The sequence below is a fragment of the Bufo bufo genome, chromosome 6, assembly GCF_905171765.1.
Source record: "Bufo bufo chromosome 6, aBufBuf1.1, whole genome shotgun sequence".
In the NCBI taxonomy this organism is placed as follows: Eukaryota; Metazoa; Chordata; class Amphibia; order Anura; family Bufonidae; genus Bufo; species Bufo bufo.
In genome coordinates this window covers 156,454,816-156,476,340 of record NC_053394.1, presented here as the reverse complement: position 1 = coordinate 156,476,340, position 21,525 = coordinate 156,454,816, and the positions used below count along the sequence as shown (strand labels likewise).

At 41.2% G+C, this 21,525-nt stretch overlaps 1 protein-coding gene across 1 annotated transcript in view; it reads left to right on the top strand.

Annotated features, from left to right (window-relative positions):
• Positions 1-12,724, top strand: part of LOC121004194 (adenosine deaminase-like) — a 36,672-nt gene extending 23,948 nt beyond the window's left edge. The window contains exons 6-12 of the mRNA XM_040436347.1: positions 305-420; positions 5,834-5,958; positions 6,371-6,442; positions 7,962-8,063; positions 10,845-10,912; positions 11,067-11,196; positions 12,583-12,724. Of these exons, the coding sequence (XP_040292281.1) occupies positions 305-420; positions 5,834-5,958; positions 6,371-6,442; positions 7,962-8,063; positions 10,845-10,912; positions 11,067-11,196; positions 12,583-12,678 (709 nt within the window). The 3' untranslated portion in view covers positions 12,679-12,724. The remainder of the gene's footprint in view (positions 1-304; positions 421-5,833; positions 5,959-6,370; positions 6,443-7,961; positions 8,064-10,844; positions 10,913-11,066; positions 11,197-12,582) is intronic.
• Positions 12,725-21,525: the final 8,801 nt, after the last annotated feature.

Genomic DNA, 21,525 nt, shown 5'->3' with positions numbered 1-21,525 from the left:
ATGCTCCCGCGCCGCAGTGCTTCCCCTGCATCAGCGTCTGTATCTTTCTAGACCTGCACCGATGCCACGCTCCTTCAGATTCAGACTGGAAGCCAAGAAATTCCATTTCCTGACAAAGTAATATTGCAAGTGTTCAGTGTTTAACATAACCCCACAACCATGCACACAAAATAGAATACAAAAATCACAAGTCTACAATCAGAAAAAATAAGGTATAATATAAAGGTTTTTGTTTGTTCTGAATGAAATTAGGAAAACCTAATCCACTAACTGTGAATTCTTCACCTGATTTTTGTTGTCAAAGAGGGGATCTCACTCCAGAGGAAGTGGTTGAACTTGTCAACCAAGGGCTGAAAGAAGGTGAGAGGGATTTCAATATCAAAGCCAGGTCCATTCTCTGCTGCCTGCGCCATATGCCCGGTAAGAAACAGTTGATCATAAATAGGCTTATTTTTTTATTGCTGTGCAGGCGGCGAGATCCTTCACCTTAATCAAAAAAATACAATACTAGAGGTTATTAGTAACTAATATATCAAGACTTGATCAATAAGTAAAGGGTTAGGGGAACATATACCTTAGTACCTATAAAAGCATTCACTTTTCTGTATTTTATGTTATAAACCATTGATTTCATTTGGTCTTTTGACAATTTATGCCATCAAATCGAATAACATAACGAGGTAGGTAAAATAAAGTAGCAAAAAACTCGACTGCATTTACTAACTACATCCCTGTCATTTAGGCCTCATGCACACGACCGTTGTGTGCATCCGTGGCCGTTGTGCCGTTTTCCGTTTTTTTTCGCGGACCCATTGACTTTCAATGGGTCCGTGGAAAAATCAGAAAATGCACCGTTTTGCAGCCGCATCCGTGATCCGTGTTTCCTGTCCGTCAAAAAAATAGGACCTGTCCTATTTTTTTTTGACGGACAACGGTTCGCGGACCCATTCAACTTAATGGGTCCGTGAAAGAACACTGATGCACACAAGATTGGCATCCGCGTCCGTGATCCGTGGCCGTAGGTTACTTTCATACAGACGGATCCAAAGATCCGTCTGCATAAAAGCTTTTTCAGAGATGAGTTTTCACTTCGTGAAAACTCATATCTGACAGTATATTCTAACACAGAGGCGTTCCCATAGTGATGGGGACGCTTCTAGTTAGAATATACTACGAACTGTGTACATGACTGCCCCCTGCTGCCTGGCAGCACCCGATCTCTTACAGGGGGCTGTGATCCGCACAATTAACCCCTCAGGTGCTGAACCTGAGGGGTTAATTGTGCATATCATAGCCCCCTATAAGAGATCAGGGGCTGCCAGGCAGCAGGGGGCAGACCCCCTCCCTCCCCAGTTTTAATTTCATTGGTGGCCAGTGCGGCCCCCCCTCCCTCCCTCCCTCTATTGTATTATTTTCATTGGTGGCACAGTGTGCGCCGCCCCCCTCTCCCTCCCTCTATTGTATTATTTTCATTGGTGGCACAGTGTGCGGCCCCTCCCTCCCTCCCTCTATTGTATTATTTTCATTGGTGGCACAGTGTGCGGCCTCCCCTTACTTAGCAATATTAGAAGCATCATACTTTCCTGCTGCGCTGTCTGTGACCGGCCGGGAGCTCCTCCTACTGGTAAGTGACAGATCATTAAGCAATGCGCCGCACAGACCTGTCACTTACCAGTAGGAGGAGCTTCCGGCCGGTCACAGACTGCGCAGCAGGTAAGTATGATGCTTCTAATATTGGCAAGTAACGATGGCAACCAGGACTGCAGTAGCGTCCTGGTTGCCATGGTTACCGATCGGAGCCCCAGCGATTAAACTGGGACTCCGATCGGAACTCTCCGCTGCCACCAATGATCGGGGAAGGGGGGAGAGGGGAGGCCGCACACTGGCCACCAATGATAATACAATGGAGGGAGGGAGGGGGGCCGCACACTGGCCACCAATGATAATACAATAGAGGGAGGGAGGGGAGGCCGCACACTGATAATACCATAGAGGGAGGGGGGGGCGCACACTGGCCACCAATGATAATACAATAGAGGGAGGGGGGGCCGCACACTGATAATACCATAGAGGGAGGGGGGGGCGCACACTGGCCACCAATGATATTCAAACTGGGGAGGGATGAGGGTGTGCTGCCTGGCAGCCACTGATCTCTTACAGGGAGCTATGATACGCACAATTAACCCCTTCAGGTGCGGCACCTGAGGGGTTAATTGTGCGGATCACAGCCCCCTGTAAGAGATCGGGTGCTGCCAGGCAGCAGGGGGCAGTCATGTACACAGTTCTCAGTATATTCTAACTTGAAGCGTCACCATCACCATGGGAACGCCTCTGTGTTAGAATATACTGTCGGATCTGAGTTTCACGATCTAACTCAAATCCGATGGTATATTTTAACATAGAGGCGTTCCCATGGTGATGGGGACGCTTCAAGTTAAAATATACCATTGGATTGGAGAAAACTCAGATCCTATGGTATATTAACTCCTGATTTTACATTGAAAGTCAATGGGGGACGGATCCGTTTGCAATTGCACCATATTGTGTCAACGTCAAACGGATCCGTCCCCATTGACTTGCATTGTAAGTCAGGACGGATCCGTTTGACTCCGCACGGCCAGACGGACACCAAAACGACTTTTTTTTCATGTCCGTGGATCCTCCAAAAATCAAGGAAGACCCACGGATGAAAAAAACGGTCACGGAAAAGCGGAACCCGTTTTTGCGGACCGCAAAAAAAACGGTCGTGTGCATGAGGCCTTAATCTGTGCCAATTCTTCATGGTGAGTTCATTCAGCTAGGATATAGTTGCATGGAGGATAAAATGCTATAAAATAATGGAGAACAAAGAGATTACTCTGGGAATAACATGTCTGGGCCTAATCTCCATGATGTTATACTATAGGTTAGTGTTGCTGAAATATCCCCATAGTAAACTGTCAAAATATATGAGATGATTAGTCTGGATGAGATATGACAGAAAGGGACAGATTTACTATTGAAAATGCACCACATTTCTTTTGGGGCACTTTGCACCACAAAACGGACTTACATACACATCCCATTTAGCAAATGTTTTAGACCCTTTTCTAATCTTTTTACACCATGTCCGACAAGGGGGTATGAATTTATGGGAAAGTGATTTTGATGTGCCAATAAAATGTGCCAACATTTTGGAGCAATTTTTTGGGTAAAATTAATCCAAATTACAGGCTTGCCTGCGATTTATTTGGCCAGGCGTCAGCAATGACATGCACCTGGACAGGGATGCCTTCAGGAACATCCATACATTTAGTTTTGGCTATGCATGGTAAACATTAAAAAAGGCTATGAAGAGCTTCGGGGGCAAGTTTTTTTATCATAGAATTTTATTTTGGCCTAAAAATCTTTTTTTTCAATGAGTTTTTGTCCTTCATTGTAGCTAAATTCTTATCAAACCGATAAAAATATGGCTTCAGTGAGTGTTTATGAGCTAGCAGGAGTTCAGAGATAAGGGCTATACATAGCTGTTAGAACAGTATAATGGGGAAAAAAGATACTCTGCAGCTAGGCTGAAACTTAACCATGTAGGACAAAAACGACAGAATATGTTTAAAGGGGTTATCCGAGTTAATAATAAAAAAAAAAAAACACTTAAAATCCATCAGGATATACATATAATTTGGTTAAAGCGAACCTGTCACCATGATTTTGCGCACAGAGCTGGGGACATGGGCTGCTAGATGGCCACTAGCTCATCTGCAGTACCCAGGTCCCACAGCTCTCCGCGCTTTTATTGTGTTAAAAAAACGTTTTGAGTGATATGCAAATTAGCTGATATGAGTCCTGTAGCCAGAGATGAGTCAAGCGTCAAGGAGCCCAGCACCGCCCCGCGTCCTCCGAATCTCCTCCTTGCCGGCTGACGTCACAGAGCTGGAGCGCCGAAATCTCGCGATGCGCGAGTCTCAAGCAGGGAGACTGCTGTAAACGAAACATCATCAGCAGAGCAGAGCCGGGCAGTGTGAGGAGAGCTGGAGGGGGGAGGGCACCAGAGGCTCTGACGTCTCGTTTACACAGCCTAAACACTCCCTCAAGCAGAGAGAAGCTTGTAAACGAAACGTCACCAGCAGAGCAGGCTTGCTGACGTCAGGTGTAACATGACCCTGAACTGAACTGGCCAAACAGTGATAGATAGGTGATGAAAGTGATTTTAAGAATCTTTCACTGGTCTACAATAAATGCAATTAGAATAGATTTATTTAAGTCGGATAACCCCTTTAATAAAGACCAATAAAAAAAAAAAAAAAATCACACAAAATGAGTATAATGCAATCATAATAAATTGCCCCCAGAACGTGTTCATAGCCTTTAAAGGGGATTGTCGTCAATAGTCCTAAGGCTTCTTTCACACTGGGGGCGGGCCAGAGATGCGGGACGAAAACTGCAGTATGCGGTGGTATTTGTCCGGCCGCCTCTCGGCATGTTTGCCGTGCTGAAGCCGCATCTCTGGCCCAAAGCTATTCATAGCCATAGCCTTCATAGCCTTTTTAATGTTTACCAGGCATAGCCACAACTAAATGTATGGCTGTTACTTAAGGCATCCCTGTCCAGGTGCATGTCACTGTGGCCGCATCTCCGACCCAACCCCTTCATAGTGAATGGGGCCGGACTTCCAGCAGCACACGCGTGCAAACGTTAGTACAGATTCAGCAGGCTGTTCCCCTGCCGGAAGAGCCTGCCAGGCAAGCCTAAGTAAACTTTCTAAAACTATTTCTGACTCTTCAAGTGATGACTACTGTATGAGGTATATGAGGGAAATGGAGCCAAATGTCCACTGTGATATGCCACAGTGTTAATACTTGTTAAGGAGTATGCATTTCTTAGGGCTCTTTCACACTTGCGTTATTGTCTTCCGGCATAGAGTTCCGTCGTCGGGGCTCTATGCCGGAAGAATCCTGATCAGGATTATCCTAATGCATTCTGAATGGAGTGAAATCCGTTCAGGATGCATCAGGATGTCTTCAGTTCCGGAACGGAACGTTTGTTGGCCGGAGAAAATACCGCAGCATGCTGCGCTTTTTGCTCCGGCCAAAAATCCGGAACACTTGCCGCAAGGCCGGATCCGGAATTAATGCCCATTGGAAGGCATTGATCCGGATCCGGCCTTAAGCTAAACGTCGTTTCGGCGCATTGCCGGAGCCGACATTTAGCTTTTTCAGAGTGGTTACCATGGCTGCCGGGACGCTAAAGTCCTGGCAGCCATGGTAAAGTGTAGCGGGGGAGCAGTATACTTACAGTCCGTGCGGCTCCCCGGGCGCTCCAGAGTGACGTCAGGGCACCCCAAGCGCATGGATCACGTGATCGCATGGATCACATCATCCATGCGCATGGGGCGCTCTGACATCATTCTGGAGCGCCCCGGGAGCCGCACGGACTGTAAGTATACCGCTCCCCCGCTCCTACTATGGCAACCAGGACTTTAATAGCGTCCTGGGTGCCATAGTAACACTGAAAGCATTTGGAAGACGGTTCCGTCTTCAAATGCTTTCAGTACACTTGCGTTTTTCCGGATCCGGCGGGCACCTCCGGCAACGGAAGTGCATGCCGGATCCCAACAACGCAAGTGTGAAAGAGGCCTAAGTCACATTCTATATGAAGGTGCATCACTCACCAGTGTTGGGATTTGCAATGAGGACTTGTCTCTGGGCAGTCTGGATGTAGTTAAGTTTCTAAAAGAAAGAATTAATAAATCATTTCAGAATTAGTTCACAATGCAGAAACTTAAACATTATTCTAAATGTAAATATCGGGTTTGTTCCGACATTCACACATCTAACATTTCTGTTCCCATAAGAATGGTCTCCGGAAATTGTTGAGCTCTGTAAAAAGTATCACAATGACACTGTTGTGGCTATTGATCTTTCTGGAGATGAAGGGCTAAAGAGTGAATACTTTCCTGGACATCTGCAGGCATATGAGGTTTGTAAACTCTCAGTAAAGTAATGGATAGATACGGAAACTTGTGGGAGGGAGAAATACTGACAGTGAGCCACAGGCTGCACTGTTCTCTGAGAGCATTATAACTGCCTAAACAGTAGAAATTTTGTAGGATATTTAGATATATCTTAATATTACATCTTAATATTGTAAATATATTTAGAATATTTCTTCTAATTATCAAACCCTCCCCACACACACAAATGATACAAAAACATGACAAAAAGTTTCACTGATTCCAGTATTGGTGTATAGACTACTCGGATGACAGAAGTTGAAGCATAAGAAGGCCCATTGTAAGATCCTGCGTAAACCTGGGCTAGATAGATAGATCGTCTTTGGTAATCATCATTACCAACCATATGTAATATGTAACTACCTACTATTATTACAGGAGGCTGTTAGAAGTGGAATACATAGAACGGTACATGCTGGTGAGGCTGGGCCAGCGTCAGTGGTGAAAGAGGTACAGTAAAAACCACACCTTAGATGGTTCTCTGTCTTATCCAAAATTGGTCACTAGAGGAAAGATTATAGAAAGTAATGCTGGAGACAGATATGTGATTTATGGTTTAACGATATTTGTTATACAGAATAATAAGTACACAGTTATGTCCTATAGGTATAATGGCAGATGCATTCGTGCAATAGGGAGTAATGACAGGGGAACAGGTATGGGTTATAGGACACATTTATAAGGACATATTTATGGGTTATCAGGTATATTAATAGGGACATGGGTATGTGTTATAGGGAGTAATGATAGGGACATAGGTATGTGTTATAGGAAGTAGTGATAGGGACATGGGTATGTGTTATAGGGAGTAATGATATGGACATAGGCATGTGTTATAGGGAGTAATGATAGAGACATGGGTAAGTGTTATAGGGAGTAATGATAGAGACATGGGTATGTGTTATAGGGAGTAATGATGGGGACCAAGTATGTGTTATAGGGAGTAGTGATAGGGTCATAGGTATGTGTTATAAGGAGTAATGATAGGGACATGGGTATGTATTATAGGGAGTAATGATAGGGACATGGATTATTATTATTATTTATTATTATTAAAGCGCCATCCATTCCATAGCTCTGTACATATGAAAAGGAGTATACATACATAATACAGACAATTGTACTAAGCATAAACAAGATGAGTTACAAACTGGTACAGAAGGAGAGAGGACCCTGCCCATGAGGGCTTACAATCTACATGGTATGGGAGAGGGACACAGTAGGTGAGGGTGAAGTTGGTCATAGCGGTATAGAGGCAGCAGGGTCACTGGTTGTAGGCTTGTCTGAAGAGGTGGGTTTTTAGGTTTCTTTTGAAGGATTGCACCGTAGGTGAGAGTCTGATATGTTGGGATAGCGAGTGTGGGGGATGCACGGGAGAAATATTGGAGTCGATTGTGGGAAGAGGTGATAAGAGGAGAGAAGGAGGTCTTGTGAGGATCGGAGATTGCGTGTGGTGATGTATCGGGAAAGTAGCTCAGAGATGTAGGGAGGGGACAGGTTGTGGACAGCCTTGTATGTATTTGTTAGTATTTTGAACTGAATTCGCAGGGCAATGGGGAGCCAGTGAAGAGATTGGAGAGGCAGAGGAGTAACAGGGTGAGAGGTGGATTAGTCAGGCAGCAGAGTTGAGGATAGATTGGAGGGGTGCAAGAGTGCTAGATGGAAGGCCACAGAGGAGAATGTTGCAGTAGTCTAGGCGGGAGATGATGAGGGCATGTACAAACATTTTCGCAGATTCAAAGTTAAGGAAAGCGCGGATATGTGTTATAGGGAGTATTGATAGGGATATGAGTATGTGTTATACTGAGTAATGATAAGGACATGGATATGTGTTATAGGGAGCAATGATAGGGACACAGGTATGTGTTATAGGGTATATTGAGGGCACAATTAGGCTGTAGGTAGCAGTGTGGTACATGAGGGCATAGAAAACCCTGCAACGACTTGTTACAGTTGCTTAAATTCTCAGGCTGTAGAGCTACTGAAGGCTGAGAGAATCGGACATGGCTACCATACCGTGGAGGATCCGGCACTATATAAGAGACTGCTCCAAATGGACATGCACTTTGAGGTCAGTTACATTTTATGGAAAGAACACAAATCCCTCCCCCCTTTGTCACTCTGTACTTGTAATTACAATGCTGCTTCTACACACCTTACAACACAGGACCCCTCTCCCCTACCTTACACAGTAGTGCCGCTTCTCACATTTAAAGGGAATCTGTCACCAGGAAATTCACAGGTAAATCGGACACAGTACCTCGTAGAGCTTGTTCAGCTCAATGTAATGATATATTTTACTTAGTGATCTGTTGCTTCATTTTTGAGAAAAAAAAGTACTTTTAATTCATATGCAAATGAGCAGTTAAGTGCACTGAGGGTGGGCCCAAGTTACTGTGTGCACCATTGCTCCTCCTGCTTCCTCAGTCAGCCCCTCTATTTCCTTCTTGATTGACATGGCCAGGCGAGATGAGGATGCAGGAATCTGGCCTTGTCAATCAAAAAAATAGGGAGGGGCTGGCAGAGGAAGCAGGAGGAGCAAGGGTGCACAGAGTAGCTTGGGTCTGCCCCTTGGTGCACTTAACTGCGTATGTATGTCGGGGATATGAAGCAAATTCTTTATAAAAAAAAATTGGATCAAAGGAAAAATTTCAAAGGGAGTTGATCCTAGAGGTGGACATATAAAACACCTCAAAAAGAGATCATTGTTTATTTAATTATGTTGTGCAATCAGTAAAATAAGGTACAAGCGTCTATGCAAAAATATAAATGATTTATTATACAATAATTTAAAATGCAATCAAAGCTTAATGAATGTGAAACTTAATAATATGCAATAACACACAGTGATATGCAGTACCTAAAATTTGCCACTAGATGGCTCTAATACGACTACCAGCGTTCCATACCACCTCTCAAACATCAAAATGTAATACAAGCGTCTCGATGACAATTATGAGATATTTATCAGTTGATATTATGCAATAAATTCAACACTGATTAGGGTAGATACGAACCCTTGCTCTGCTCAAACTATAACCAATCTCGGATATCAGGTAGTATTGCTACACAAATTATAAATTATCAAGCCTTGAAATATTCCAATCAGAAAGATTTTCTCTATCAATATTCGATCTTTTATTCAGTAATATGCATCTTTACTGAATAGTGATAATATTGATGTAGTACATCTAATATTACACATCCGCAATAAAGTGGTGATTTTCCTAATTATCAAGCTAATTAAGTCAATCAATACTACATATAATAAAATTATACATTACCTGAGAGTGCAGTTGATATGCAGAGTCTAGGGGAAGTCAGCTCTAAACTCTGTTCTCATCATTGGGATTTTCTCCTGGGGTGCGCTTCCTATCTTTGTTTCTCTGTGTTTCTGTGTCTTCTGTTGCTCCCTGTTGTTGTTTTTCTTCATGTGTGTGTGTGGTCTATGACCACAAACTTATCAGTTAGACACACCTTCCTAACTTGGAGTTTTCCAATCATTGTCAGTTAGGCATGTACATATGATAATGACTGTGATGTCACTATATCACCCAGAATGCATTTGAGCTGTTAGTGCAATGTTACCTATTCATATCTAGGTGGCACTATTGCATAAGCTACTAGCATCATCACTATTAAGGGTTAACTGTCCAGGTCTGATTTCTCTTACATTCTATACACATAATATATGGAATCCTAATTCAGAGCTAAGGGATTATTTTTGACACAAAAACCATCTAAGGCATAGACTTTGTGGTACCATTTAGACTTTTCCCATACTCTCAGATTTATGTACCGATAAGAATATAATGGACCCTGTATTCTCACAGATATGTGTGTCTCCTCGGTTACTCCAATGTTTGCTTGATTGTTAGTTAAAATAACACCATCTTCCCTGAACGAGGACTCATTACCACAGTCTACACTTTAAATTCATGCTTTAGGAGTGTATGCGTTCCTAGTGAGAAATATATAAGATAATAAATGCATTGACTTACTTTATAATATTCAACAATATAAAATGATACATATGTCATTGATTATCTTATACTAAAACTTAATGTTCATTATACATATACATATACATCACAGATTTTCTGCTTCCTCAATAGACCTTAAACCGTAGGGGTAATTAGCACCAGAGAGTCTAGAGAATATCCTTATCTCAGTTCTAAATCCATAAGGAGACAAGAATGACTCTTCTCAGACTGGCACATCTTATAGAAAAGAAACCTTATAAACCATGTCCTTTCCATGAACCTCTTTCGGCCTACTTTAAAATACATACATAATGGTGAATATAACACAACATGGCCTATTATATATCAAATCCACTATAATTAGGATATTTTGATATAAATGTTATACACGTATGAAAAGGCACAACAGTGCTTTTCCTCTAGAATGAAGCAACGGATTGCTAAGTGAATACATTTCACTTATATTATTACATTCAGCTAGGTTAGCCCTACAAGCCGTTGTACTTCATTTAAAAGTGAATTTCCTGGTAAGAGACTCCCTTTAATCCAGAAGATCCAACAGTCTATACTGACTGGTAGAGAACATTAATACATACAAAGCGGAAATGCAAACAATCTATCCTGTTAAGCATCCACACTCAATACAGTAGTTCTATACTGACCACAATCTGATCTCATGATTACATATAGCTGACCCTACTATATAGGTTAGAACAGAAGATCTCAAGGGCGTATGTTCTGCATCTTCTTCCCCACTAATGTTCCTTTCTCCAGTCATATGTGAACATCAGAGCAGCTGATATTTGTAAGTTCTGGAATTAGAGAATAAATGATACCATTATCAGAACACTTATTGTCTTATTTTGCAGATGTGTCCGTGGTCAAGTTACGTCACTGGCGCGTGTGACTCGGACTTTACAAAGCATCCCCTAATCCAGTAAGTGTCACATCACAAAGCAGGTGGGAATCGATGATTTTAGATAGTCATCCCACTATCCATCAGGTCCTAAACATACTGCAGTTTTCTTTGTAGCTAGTTTTAGGTAACCACATGGACACATTCTTGTGGTTGTTATTGTTATTTAAACCAGGTTTAAAAAAGATGGCGCCAATTGCTCTTTAAGTAATGATGGACCCCTTCCCATGAATTCTTCACTGGAAACTGATTATAACATTGCAAAGACTTACATGGGATTCAATGAAGAGGATTTCATGCGGATGGTAAGTGCGCATCCCTAGAATGATTTGCACCCATTTCCTGCTGCATTTTTTTTTTTTCAAGTGAATGACTTTTGTAGTGTTTGCAAGGGTTTTCTCTACAAATAACATGTAGCATAAAATGCACTGGAAAGCTGAGGAACTGAAGTGCACCAAAGCGCTAGGCCTTCCCCTCAGTGCATGAAGACCTCATTTGCTTACTTGCCCTCAGTGCACTGAAGACCTAATTTGCCTAAACAATAAAAGTATTTTTCTTAGGGACACCACAACAATTTTTACGAGAAAGGTATTATTTTAATTACCTGTATCCACCCTGCCAGGTAGATTTAGTTTGATAGGATTGATCCTGCTGACAGATGCTTTTTAAAGCATACCTGAATTTTCCCAAAAAGTTTGTGGAATGGTGTGCTTCATTGTAGAATCATAACTGTGAAGAAGCACGTCTTTTTGGGCTTCCCTAATGTCTTCCCCAGACATATTTTTCAGTTTCACTTGCACAGCAGCTAGATGCATTTCTCACGAAAGCAAGCAGTGTCTACTTTCTGTGGAATCTGCCAGTAGTTTATGTAGTGACCTCACTTCCCACTATATTTGTTTTCTTCAAGGGAGCTCAGAAATACGGAGGGGGGGGGGGGGGGGGGGATCTGGCTTACAGACACACAGGAGCTTCTCTGCTCCTCAGAAGCAGTATAGAAGCAGTTCTTCTATCAGAGTCAAGGGCTCAGCTAGCTCTGATATGCCCCCCCATTTCCTGTGAACAGTCTCTGTTACTAAGGATGGACCTAGACTAACAACAGTGGAATGAACGTTAGGTGGAAGTGAGACCCCCTGATTTCACCCTATAAATCACAATAGGTGAAATGTACATATATAGCTACTAGAGAGGGGTCGTTGATCCAGGGAGTTATTCTGATTGCCTGATTGGAGTCGGGAAGGAATTTTTTATTCCCCTAAAGTGGGGAAAATTGGCTTCTACCTCGCTGTTTTTTTTTTTTTTTTTGCCTTCCTCTGGATCAACTTGCAGGATAACAGGCCGAACTGGATGGACAAATGTCTTTTTTCGGCCTTATGTACTATGTTACTATGTTAAATCCGCACCATAAATTGACGTACTGAGGATTTAAAACCACACTTAATGTAAATTTTCATGTGGATAATATTTGTTCAAATCTCATCCATTTTGCTACAGCTATAAAACACAATTCTTAATTGTGGCAGAAAATCTGCAGCATACACACCCCGTGTGGGTGTGCCTTAATGCCCTGAATCCTTCCATTGAAGGTGAAGCCTTGGATCATAGGAAAACCAAGAATGAGGCTCCTTCTTGTCCCAGAAATGTTCATTTCCCTACAGCTGTAAATAACATGGCTTCTTTTCTATCCTTTCTAGAATATCAATGCTGCCCGCTCTTGCTTTTTGCCTGAGGAAGAAAAGAAGCAACTGCTTGGTTTATTGTACAATGCGTACGGGATGATTGATCTTTAACTGATAAATATGAAAGCACCAATGACCCGAGCAGCTTCAGAACACTACAACCTGAGAATTTTAATGCATTTTGCAATTCTTTCGTAGTAACTCCTCCCCTCCTCTGTGTTTTTAGTGGTCATACATTTTAAAGGGAACCTGTCACCTCCAAAAACCATCCCAAGCTGCCAGCAGTACCTGACAGTAGCCAGCAGCGTGTTTCCGACGATAATTTTCTTCCTGAAGGCCGATGCGGCTGAAGCTCAGAAAACGTTCTTTTATTCCCTGCCTCGGCGCTTCTCTAGTCATGCTTGAAGTCAAGGGGGCAGCGGCCTCCTTGCTTCAAGTCAAGATAACCACGCCCCTTGAATGACAGCGCTTATGCAGAGCGTTTGTCAAAGCCAGCCGAACTGCCAGCTGTCAGTCACAGCGAAGGGGCAGGGAAGGGGGCGTGGTTATTTTGACTTGTAGCACGGAGGCCGCTGCCCCCTTGACTTCAAGCATGACTAGATAAGTGCACCGGCAAGGGGATAAAAGAACGTTTTCTGAGCTTTAGCCGCATCGGCCTTCAGGAAGAAAATTATTGTCGGAAACACACTGCTGGCGGCTTGGGATGGTTTTTGGAGGTGATAGGTTATCTTTAACTAAATCTTCCGTTTATCTGCATGAGAATAATGAACTTTGCAGGATGGGTTGAATTTTTTTTTTTTTAGAGGAATGAATTTAGAGGAACCATTAAATAATTTTTATACTTTTTTTTTTTGGAAGTGGCGGAAGATAAAAAAGAGCACAGTTCACTATGTGGATTAAATACAGTAAAATGATAACTTTATTTTGTGGGTTAGTATGATTGTAATTATTCCAGACTTATATAGTTAGTATGTTTTATTAATGCACAATAAAAACATTTTTTCACAAGATTTGTTTGTGTCGCCACATTCCAAGAACCATAACATTGGGATTTTTCCAATGGTATAACTGTGAGATGGCTTGTTTTTTGTGGAATAATTTGTAGTTTTCATTGGTACTATTTTTGCTTTTGGTAAGTGACATGAATAGAAAACAACAATTCGGGTATTGTTTTTTTTATTTTACTGTGTTTAACTGTAACTGATATAAAAAGTATGGGTTGTTACAGCTATTTTTTTGCAATTATTTTTTCACTAATAAAACCCTATAGGGGAAAAGTTCTTTTTTTTTTCTTTTTTTTTCTGTAAAACCACATACAGTTATTGGTTGGCTGCTGCATCTGAGGGGGTTAAACATTTAATTAGACATAGAGAACTGATTAGCTGAGCAGATGCTCATCTTTTTGCTCCTTTTATGAATAAAAAAAGACCCCCATCATATGTGACAATTGGAGAGAATGTACAGTGCATTTGTAAAGTCTTCGGACCCTTTCACTTTATTTTACATTTTGTTATGTTGTGGCCTTTATTGAAAAGGAAAAACTAAAATCTTGCATTGACATAAGTATTCAGATCCTTTACTCAGGACTTAGATGAAGTAACTTTGGCAGTGATTACAGCCTCCAGTTTCGGGTATGATGTCACAAGATTTGCACACCTGGATTTGGGGATTTTCTACCATTCTTTTCTACAGATCCTCTAAAGCTCTGTCAGGTTGGGAAAAAAAATCTATCTTGGTTTGATCAGACCAGAGAATCTTCTTCCTCACAATCTGAAAGTCCTTTAGGTGCTTTTTTAAAAACTTTCATATGTCTTTTATTGAAGAGAGACTTCTTTTTAGCCACTGTGCCATAATGCCCAGATTGGTGGAGTGCTGCAGTGCTGGTTTATCTTGTGGAAGTTTCTCCACAGAATCTTTAGAACTCAGCAAGAGTGGCCATTGGGTTCCTGGTGACCTCTCTTACCAAAGTCCTTTTCCCCGATTACTTAGTTGGTGAGACTGTCAGTTCTAGGAAGAGTCCTGGTTGTTCCAAACTTTTTCCATTTAAGAATTATAGAGGCCACTGTGCTTTTGGGAACTTTCACTGCAGCAGATGCTTTTTATGTCCCCTTCTCCAGATCTGTGACGCCACACAATCCTGTCTCTGGGCCCCCCGCCCCCCGGGTTTTTGCTCTGATATTCTTTGTGAGCTGTGAGACCATATATAGACAGGGGTCTTTTTCGAAATCATGTCCAATCAATTGAATTTACCTCAGGTGGACTCCAATCAAGGTGTACAAACATCTCAAAGATGATCAAGAGAAATGGGAGCCCCCCAAAGCTAAATTTCACGTTTCATATCAAAGGGTCTGAATCCTTATATTTATGCATAATTTTAGCTTTTCCTTTTTAATAAATTTGCAAACATTTAAAAAATTTTGTTTTTATTTTTGAATTGAGTTCAGATTGGTGGGGAAAAATATATATATATTTTTTAATTTTAGCACAAATCACATAACCAAATCTGAAAAAAGTGAAAGGGTTTGAAGACTTTCTGAATGCTCTGTATGCTCTATGATTGATATGGAAGAAGATAACTTAACCCCTTAGGAACCGGGCTCATTTTCACCTTAAGGACCATTTTTTGCAAATCTAACCAGTGTCACTTTATGTGGTGATAACTTTAAAACGCTTTGACTTATCCAGGCCATTCTGAGATAGTTTTTTCATCACATATTGTACTTTATGACACTGGTAAAATGGAGTCAAAAAAATTCTTTTTTATTTATAAAAAAAATATCAAATTTACCAAATATTTGGAAAAATTTGCAAATTTTTAAGTTTCAATTTCTCTACTTCTATGATACATAGTAATACCTCCAAAAATTAGTTATTACTTTACATTCCCCATATGTCTACTTCATGTTTGGATCATTTTGGGAATGATATTTTATATTTTGGGGATGTTACAAGGCTTAGAAGTTTAGAAGCAAATCTTGAAATTTCTGAAATTTAAAAAAAAACTTTTTAGAGACCAGTTCTCAGGTCTGAAGTCACTTTGTAAGGCTTACATAATAGAAACCACCCAAAAATTACCCCATTCTGGAAACTACACCCCTCAAGGTATTCAAAACTGCTTTTACAAACATTGTTAACCCTTTAGGTGTTCCACAAGAATTAATGGAAAATAGAGATACAATTTCAATTTTTTTTTTGCAGATTTTCCATTTTAATATTTTTTTTCCAGTTACAAAGCAAGGGTTAACCACCTCAGCCCCCAGTGCTTAAACACCCTGAAAGACCAGGCCACTTTTTACACTTCTGCACTACACTACTTTCGCCGTTTATTGCTCGGTCATGCAACTTACCACCCAAATGAATTTTACCTCCTTTTCTTCTCACTAATAGAGCTTTCATTTGGTGGTATTTCATTGCTGCTGACATTTTTTACTTTTTTTGTTATTAATCGAAATTTAACGATTTTTTTGCAAAAAATGACATTTTTCACTTTCAGTTGTAAAATTTTGCAAAAAAAACGAGATCCATATATAAATTTTGCTCTAAATTTATTGTTCTACATGTCTTTGATAAAAAAAAAATGTTTGGGTAAAAAAAAAATGGTTTGGGTAAAAGTTATAGCGTTTACAAACTATGGTACAAAAATGTGAATTTCCGCTTTTTGAAGCAGCTCTGACTTTCTGAGCACCTGTCATGTTTCCTGAGGTTCTACAATGGCCAGACAGTACAAACACCCCACAAATGACCCCATTTCGGAAAGTAGACACCCTAAGGTATTCGCTGATGGGTATAGTGAGTTCATAGAACTTTTTATTTTTTGTCACAAGTAAGCGGAAAATGATGGGTTTTTTTTTTTTTTTTTTTCTTACAAAGTCTCATATTCCACTAACTTGTGACAAAAAATAAAAACTTCCATGAACTCACTATGCCCATCAGCCAATACCTTGGGGTGTCTTCTTTCCAAAATGGGGTCACTTGTGGGGTAGTTATACTGCCCTGGCATTCTAGGGGCCCAAATGTGTGGTAAGGAGTTTGAAATCAAATTCTGTAAAAAATGACCAGTGAAATCCGAAAGGTGCTCTTTGGAATATGGGCCCCTTTGCCCACCTAGGCTGCAAAAAAGTGTCACACATGTGGTATCTCCGTATTCAGGAGAAGTTGGGGAATGTGTTTTCGGGTGTCATTTTACATATACCCATGCTGGGTGAGAGAAATATCTTGGCAAAAGACAACTTTTCCCATTTTTTTTATACAAAGTTGGCATTTGACCAAGATATTTATCTCACCCAGCATGGGTATATGTAAAATGACACCCCAAAACACATTCCCCAACTTCTCCTGAATACGGAGATACCACATGTGTGACACTTTTTTGCAGCCTAGGTGGGCAAAGGGGCCCACATTCCAACGAGCACCTTTCGGATTTCACTGGCCATTTTTTACAGAATTTGATTTCAAACTCCTTACCACACATTTGGGCCCCTAGAATGCCAGGGCAGTATAACTACCCCACAAGTGACCCCATTTTGGAAGGAAGACACCCCAAGGTATTCGCTGATGGGCATAGTAAGTTCATGGAAGTTTTTTATTTTTTGTCACAAGTTAGTGGAATATGAGACTTTGTAAAAAAAAAAAAAAAAAAAAATCAGCATTTTCCACTAACTTGTGACAAAAAATTCTAGGAACTCGCCATGCCCCTCACGGAATACCTTGGGGTGTCTTCTTTCCAAAATGGGGTCACTTGTGGGGTAGTTATACTGCCCTGGCATTTTCCAGGGGCCCTAAAGTGTGGTAAGTAGGTAAATGACCTGTAAAATCCTAAAGGTGCTCTTTGGAATGTGGGCCCCTTTGCCCACCTAGGCTGCAAAAAAGTGTCACACATGTGGTATCGCCGTATTCAGGAGAAGTTGGGCAATGTGTTTTGGGGTGTCTTTTTACATATACTCATGCTGGGTGAGAGAAATATCTTGGCAAAAGACAACTTTTCCCATTTTTTTTTATACAAAGTTGGCATTTGACCATGATATTTATCTCACCCAGCATGGGTATATGTAAAATGACACCCCTAAACACATTCCCCAACTTCTCCTGAGTACGGCGATACCACATGTGTGGCACTTTTTTGCAGCCTAGGTGGGCAAAGGGGCCCACATTCCTTTTATGAGGGCATTTTTAGACATTTGGATCCCAGACTTCTTCTCACGCTTTGGGGCCCCTAAAATGCCAGGGCAGTATAAATACCCCACATGTGACCCCATTTTGGAAAGAAGACACCCCAAGGTATTCAATGAGGGGCATGGCGAGTTCATAAAAATTATATTTTTTTTGGCACAAGTTAGCGGAAATTGACTTTATTTATTTTTTTCTCACAAAGTCTCCCTTTCCGCTAACTTGGGACAAAAATTTCAATCTTTCATGGACTCAATATGCCCCTCACGGAATACCTGGGGTGTCTTCTTTCCGAAATGGGGTCACATGTGGGGTATTTATACTGCCCTGGCATTCTAGGGGCCCTAAAGCGTGAGAAGAAGTCTGGAATATAAATGTCTAAAAAATTTTACGCATTTGGATTTCGTGAGGGGTATGGTGAGTTCATGTGAGATTAAATTTTTTGACACAAGTTAGTGGAATATGAGACTTTGTGAGAAAAAAATAATAATTTCCGCTAACTTGGGCCAAAAAAATGTCTGAATGGAGCCTTACAGGGGGGTGATCAATGACAGGGGGGTGATCAATGACAGGGGGGTGATCAATGACAGGGGGGTGATCAATGACAGGGGGGTGATCAATGACAGGGGGGTGATCAGGGAGTCTATATGGGGTGATCACCCCCCTGTCATTGATCACCCCCTATAAGGCTCCATTCAGATGTCCGTATGTGTTTTGCGGATCCGATCCATGTATCCGTGGATCCGTAAAAATCATACGGACATCTGAATGCAGCCTGACAGGGGGGGTGATCAATGACAGGGGGGTGATCAGGGAGTCTATATGGGGTGATCACCCCCCGGAAGGCTCCAGGGAGACGCCTGTATGTGTTTTGCGGATCCGATCCATCTATCAGTGGATCCGTAAAAATCATGCGGACATCTGAATGGAGCTTTACAGGGGGGTGATCAATGACAGGGGGGTAATCAATGACAGGGGGGTGATCACCACAGTCATTGATCACGCCCCTGTAAGGCTCCATTCAGACGTCCGTATGCATTTTGCGGATCCGATCCATCTATCAGTGGATCCGTAAAAATCATGCAGACATCTGAATGGAGCTTTACAGGGGGGTAATCAATGACAGGGGGGTGATCAGGGAGTCTATATGGGGTGATCACCACAGTCATTGATCACGCCCCTGTAAGGCTCCATTCAGACGTCCGTATGCGTTTTGCAGATCCGATCCATCTATCAGTGGATCCGTAAAAATCATGCGGACATCTGAATGGAGCTTTACAGGGGGGTGATCAATGACAGGGGGGTAATCAATGACAGGGGGGTGATCAGGGAGTCTATATGGGGTGATCAGGGGTGATCAAGGGTGAATAAGGGGTTAATAAGTGACAGGGGGGGGGGAGTGTAGTGTAGTGTAGTGGTGCTTGGTGCAACATATTACTGAGCTACCTGTGTCCTCTGGTGGTCGATCCAAACAAAGGGGACCACCAGAGGACCAGGTAGTAGGTATATTAGACGCTGTTATCAAAACAGCGTCTAATATACCTGTTAGGGGTTAAAAAAATCACATCTCTAGCCTGCCGGCGAACGATCGCCGCTGGCAGGCTGGAGATCCATGACGCATATATGCGTGACTGTGCGCAGGGCTGCTACCTCCGGAACGCGATTCTGCGTTAGGCGGTCCGGAGGTGGTTAACAGCCAAACAAAACTCAATATTTATGGCCCTGATCTGTAGTTTACAGAAACACCCCATATGTTGTCATAAACTGCTGAACGGGCACACAGCAGGGCGTAGAAGGAAAGTAATCCCATACGGTTTTTGCAAGGCAGATTTTGCTAGACAGTTTTTTTGACACCATGTCCCATTTGAAGCCCCCTGATGCACCCCTAGAATAGAAACTCCAAAAAAGTTACCCCATTTTAGAAACTACGGGATAGGGTGGCAGTTTTGTTGGTACTAGTTTAGGGTACATATAATTTCTCTACTTCTATGATACATAGTAATACCTCCAAAAATAGTTATTACTTTACATTCCTCATATGTCTACTTCATGTTTGGATCATTTTGGGAATGATTTTTTATATTTTGGGGATGTTACAAGGCTTAGAAGTTTAGAAGCAAATCTTGAAATTTCAGAAATGTAAAAAAAAACAATTTTTAGGGACCAGTTCTCAGGTCTGAAGTCACTTTGTAAGGCTTACATAATAGAAACCACCCAAAAATGACCCCATTCTGGAAACTACACCCCTCAAGGTATTCAAAACTGCTTTTACAAACATTGTTAACCCTTTAGGTGTTCCACAAGAATTAATGGAAAATAGAGATACAATTTCAAAATTTCACTTTTTTTGCAGATTTTCCATTTTAATATTTTTTTTCAGTTACAAAGCAAGGGTTAACAGCCAATCAAAACTCAATATTTATGGCCCTGATTCTGTAGTTTACAGAAACACCCCATATGTGGTCGTAAACTGCTGTACGGGCACACAGCAGGGCACAGAAGGAAAGGAATGCCATACGGTTTTTGGAAGGCAGATTTTGCTGGACTGGTTTTTTGACACCATGTCCCATTTGAAGCCCCCTGATGCACCCCTAGAGTAGAAACTCCAAAAAAGTTACCCCATTTTAGAAACTACGGGATAGGGTGGCAGTTTTGTTGGTACTAGTTTAGGGTACATATGATTTTTGGTTGCTCTATATTACACTTTTTGTGAGGCAAGGTAACAAGAAATAGCTGTTTTGGCACAGTTTTTTTGTTTGTTATTTACAACATTCATCTGGCAGGTTAGATCATGTGGTATTTTTCTAGAGCAGGTTGTCAAGGACACGGCGATACCTAATGTATTTTTTATTTACGGTATTCACCTGAGGGGTTAAGTCATGTGATAATTTTATAGAGCATGTTATTTCGGACGCGGCGATACCTAATATGTATGCTTTTTTTTTTTTTTTAATGTAAGTTTTACACAATGATTTCATTTTTGAAACAAAAAAAATAATGTTTTAGTGTTTCCATAGTCTGAGAGCCATAGTTTTTGGGTGATTATCTTGGGTAGGGTATGATTTTTGCAGGAAGATGATGGTTTGATTGGCACTATTTTGGGGTACATATGACTTTTTGATCGCTTGCTATTACACTTTTTGTGTTGCAAGGTGACAAAAATGGCTTTTTTTACCGTTTTTTTTTTATGGTGTTCATCTAAGAGGTTAGGTCATGTGATATTTTTATAGAGCAGGTTATTACGGACACGGCGATACATAAATAAAAAAAAGTGTACATATTAGGTAAGTTTTACACAATAATATCATTTTTGAAACAAAAAATAAAATCATGTTTTATTGTCTCCATAGTCTGAGAGCCATAGTTTTTTCAGTTTTTGGGCGATTATCTTAGGTAGGGTCTCATTTTTTGGGGTACATATGACTTTTTGATCGCTTGTTGTTGTACTTTTTGTGATGTAAGTTGACAAAGAAATGGTTTATTTAGCACAGTTTTTATTTTTTACGGTGTTCATCTGAGGGGTTAGATCATGTGATATGTTTAGAGCCGGTCGATACGGACAAGGCGATACCTAATATGTCAATTTTTTTTTACTTTGTTTGGGGGAAATGAGGTTTGTTTTTTTTTTTGTTTTTTTTTTTACTTTAAACTTTAAATTTTTGGGGGGGAAAACTTTATTTTTTCAACTTTTTTAGACTTTATTTTTTGTCCCACTTTGGGACTTTAACTTTTGGGGTCTGATCCCCTTTACAATGCATTCCAATACTTCTGTATTGGAATGCATTGGCTGTA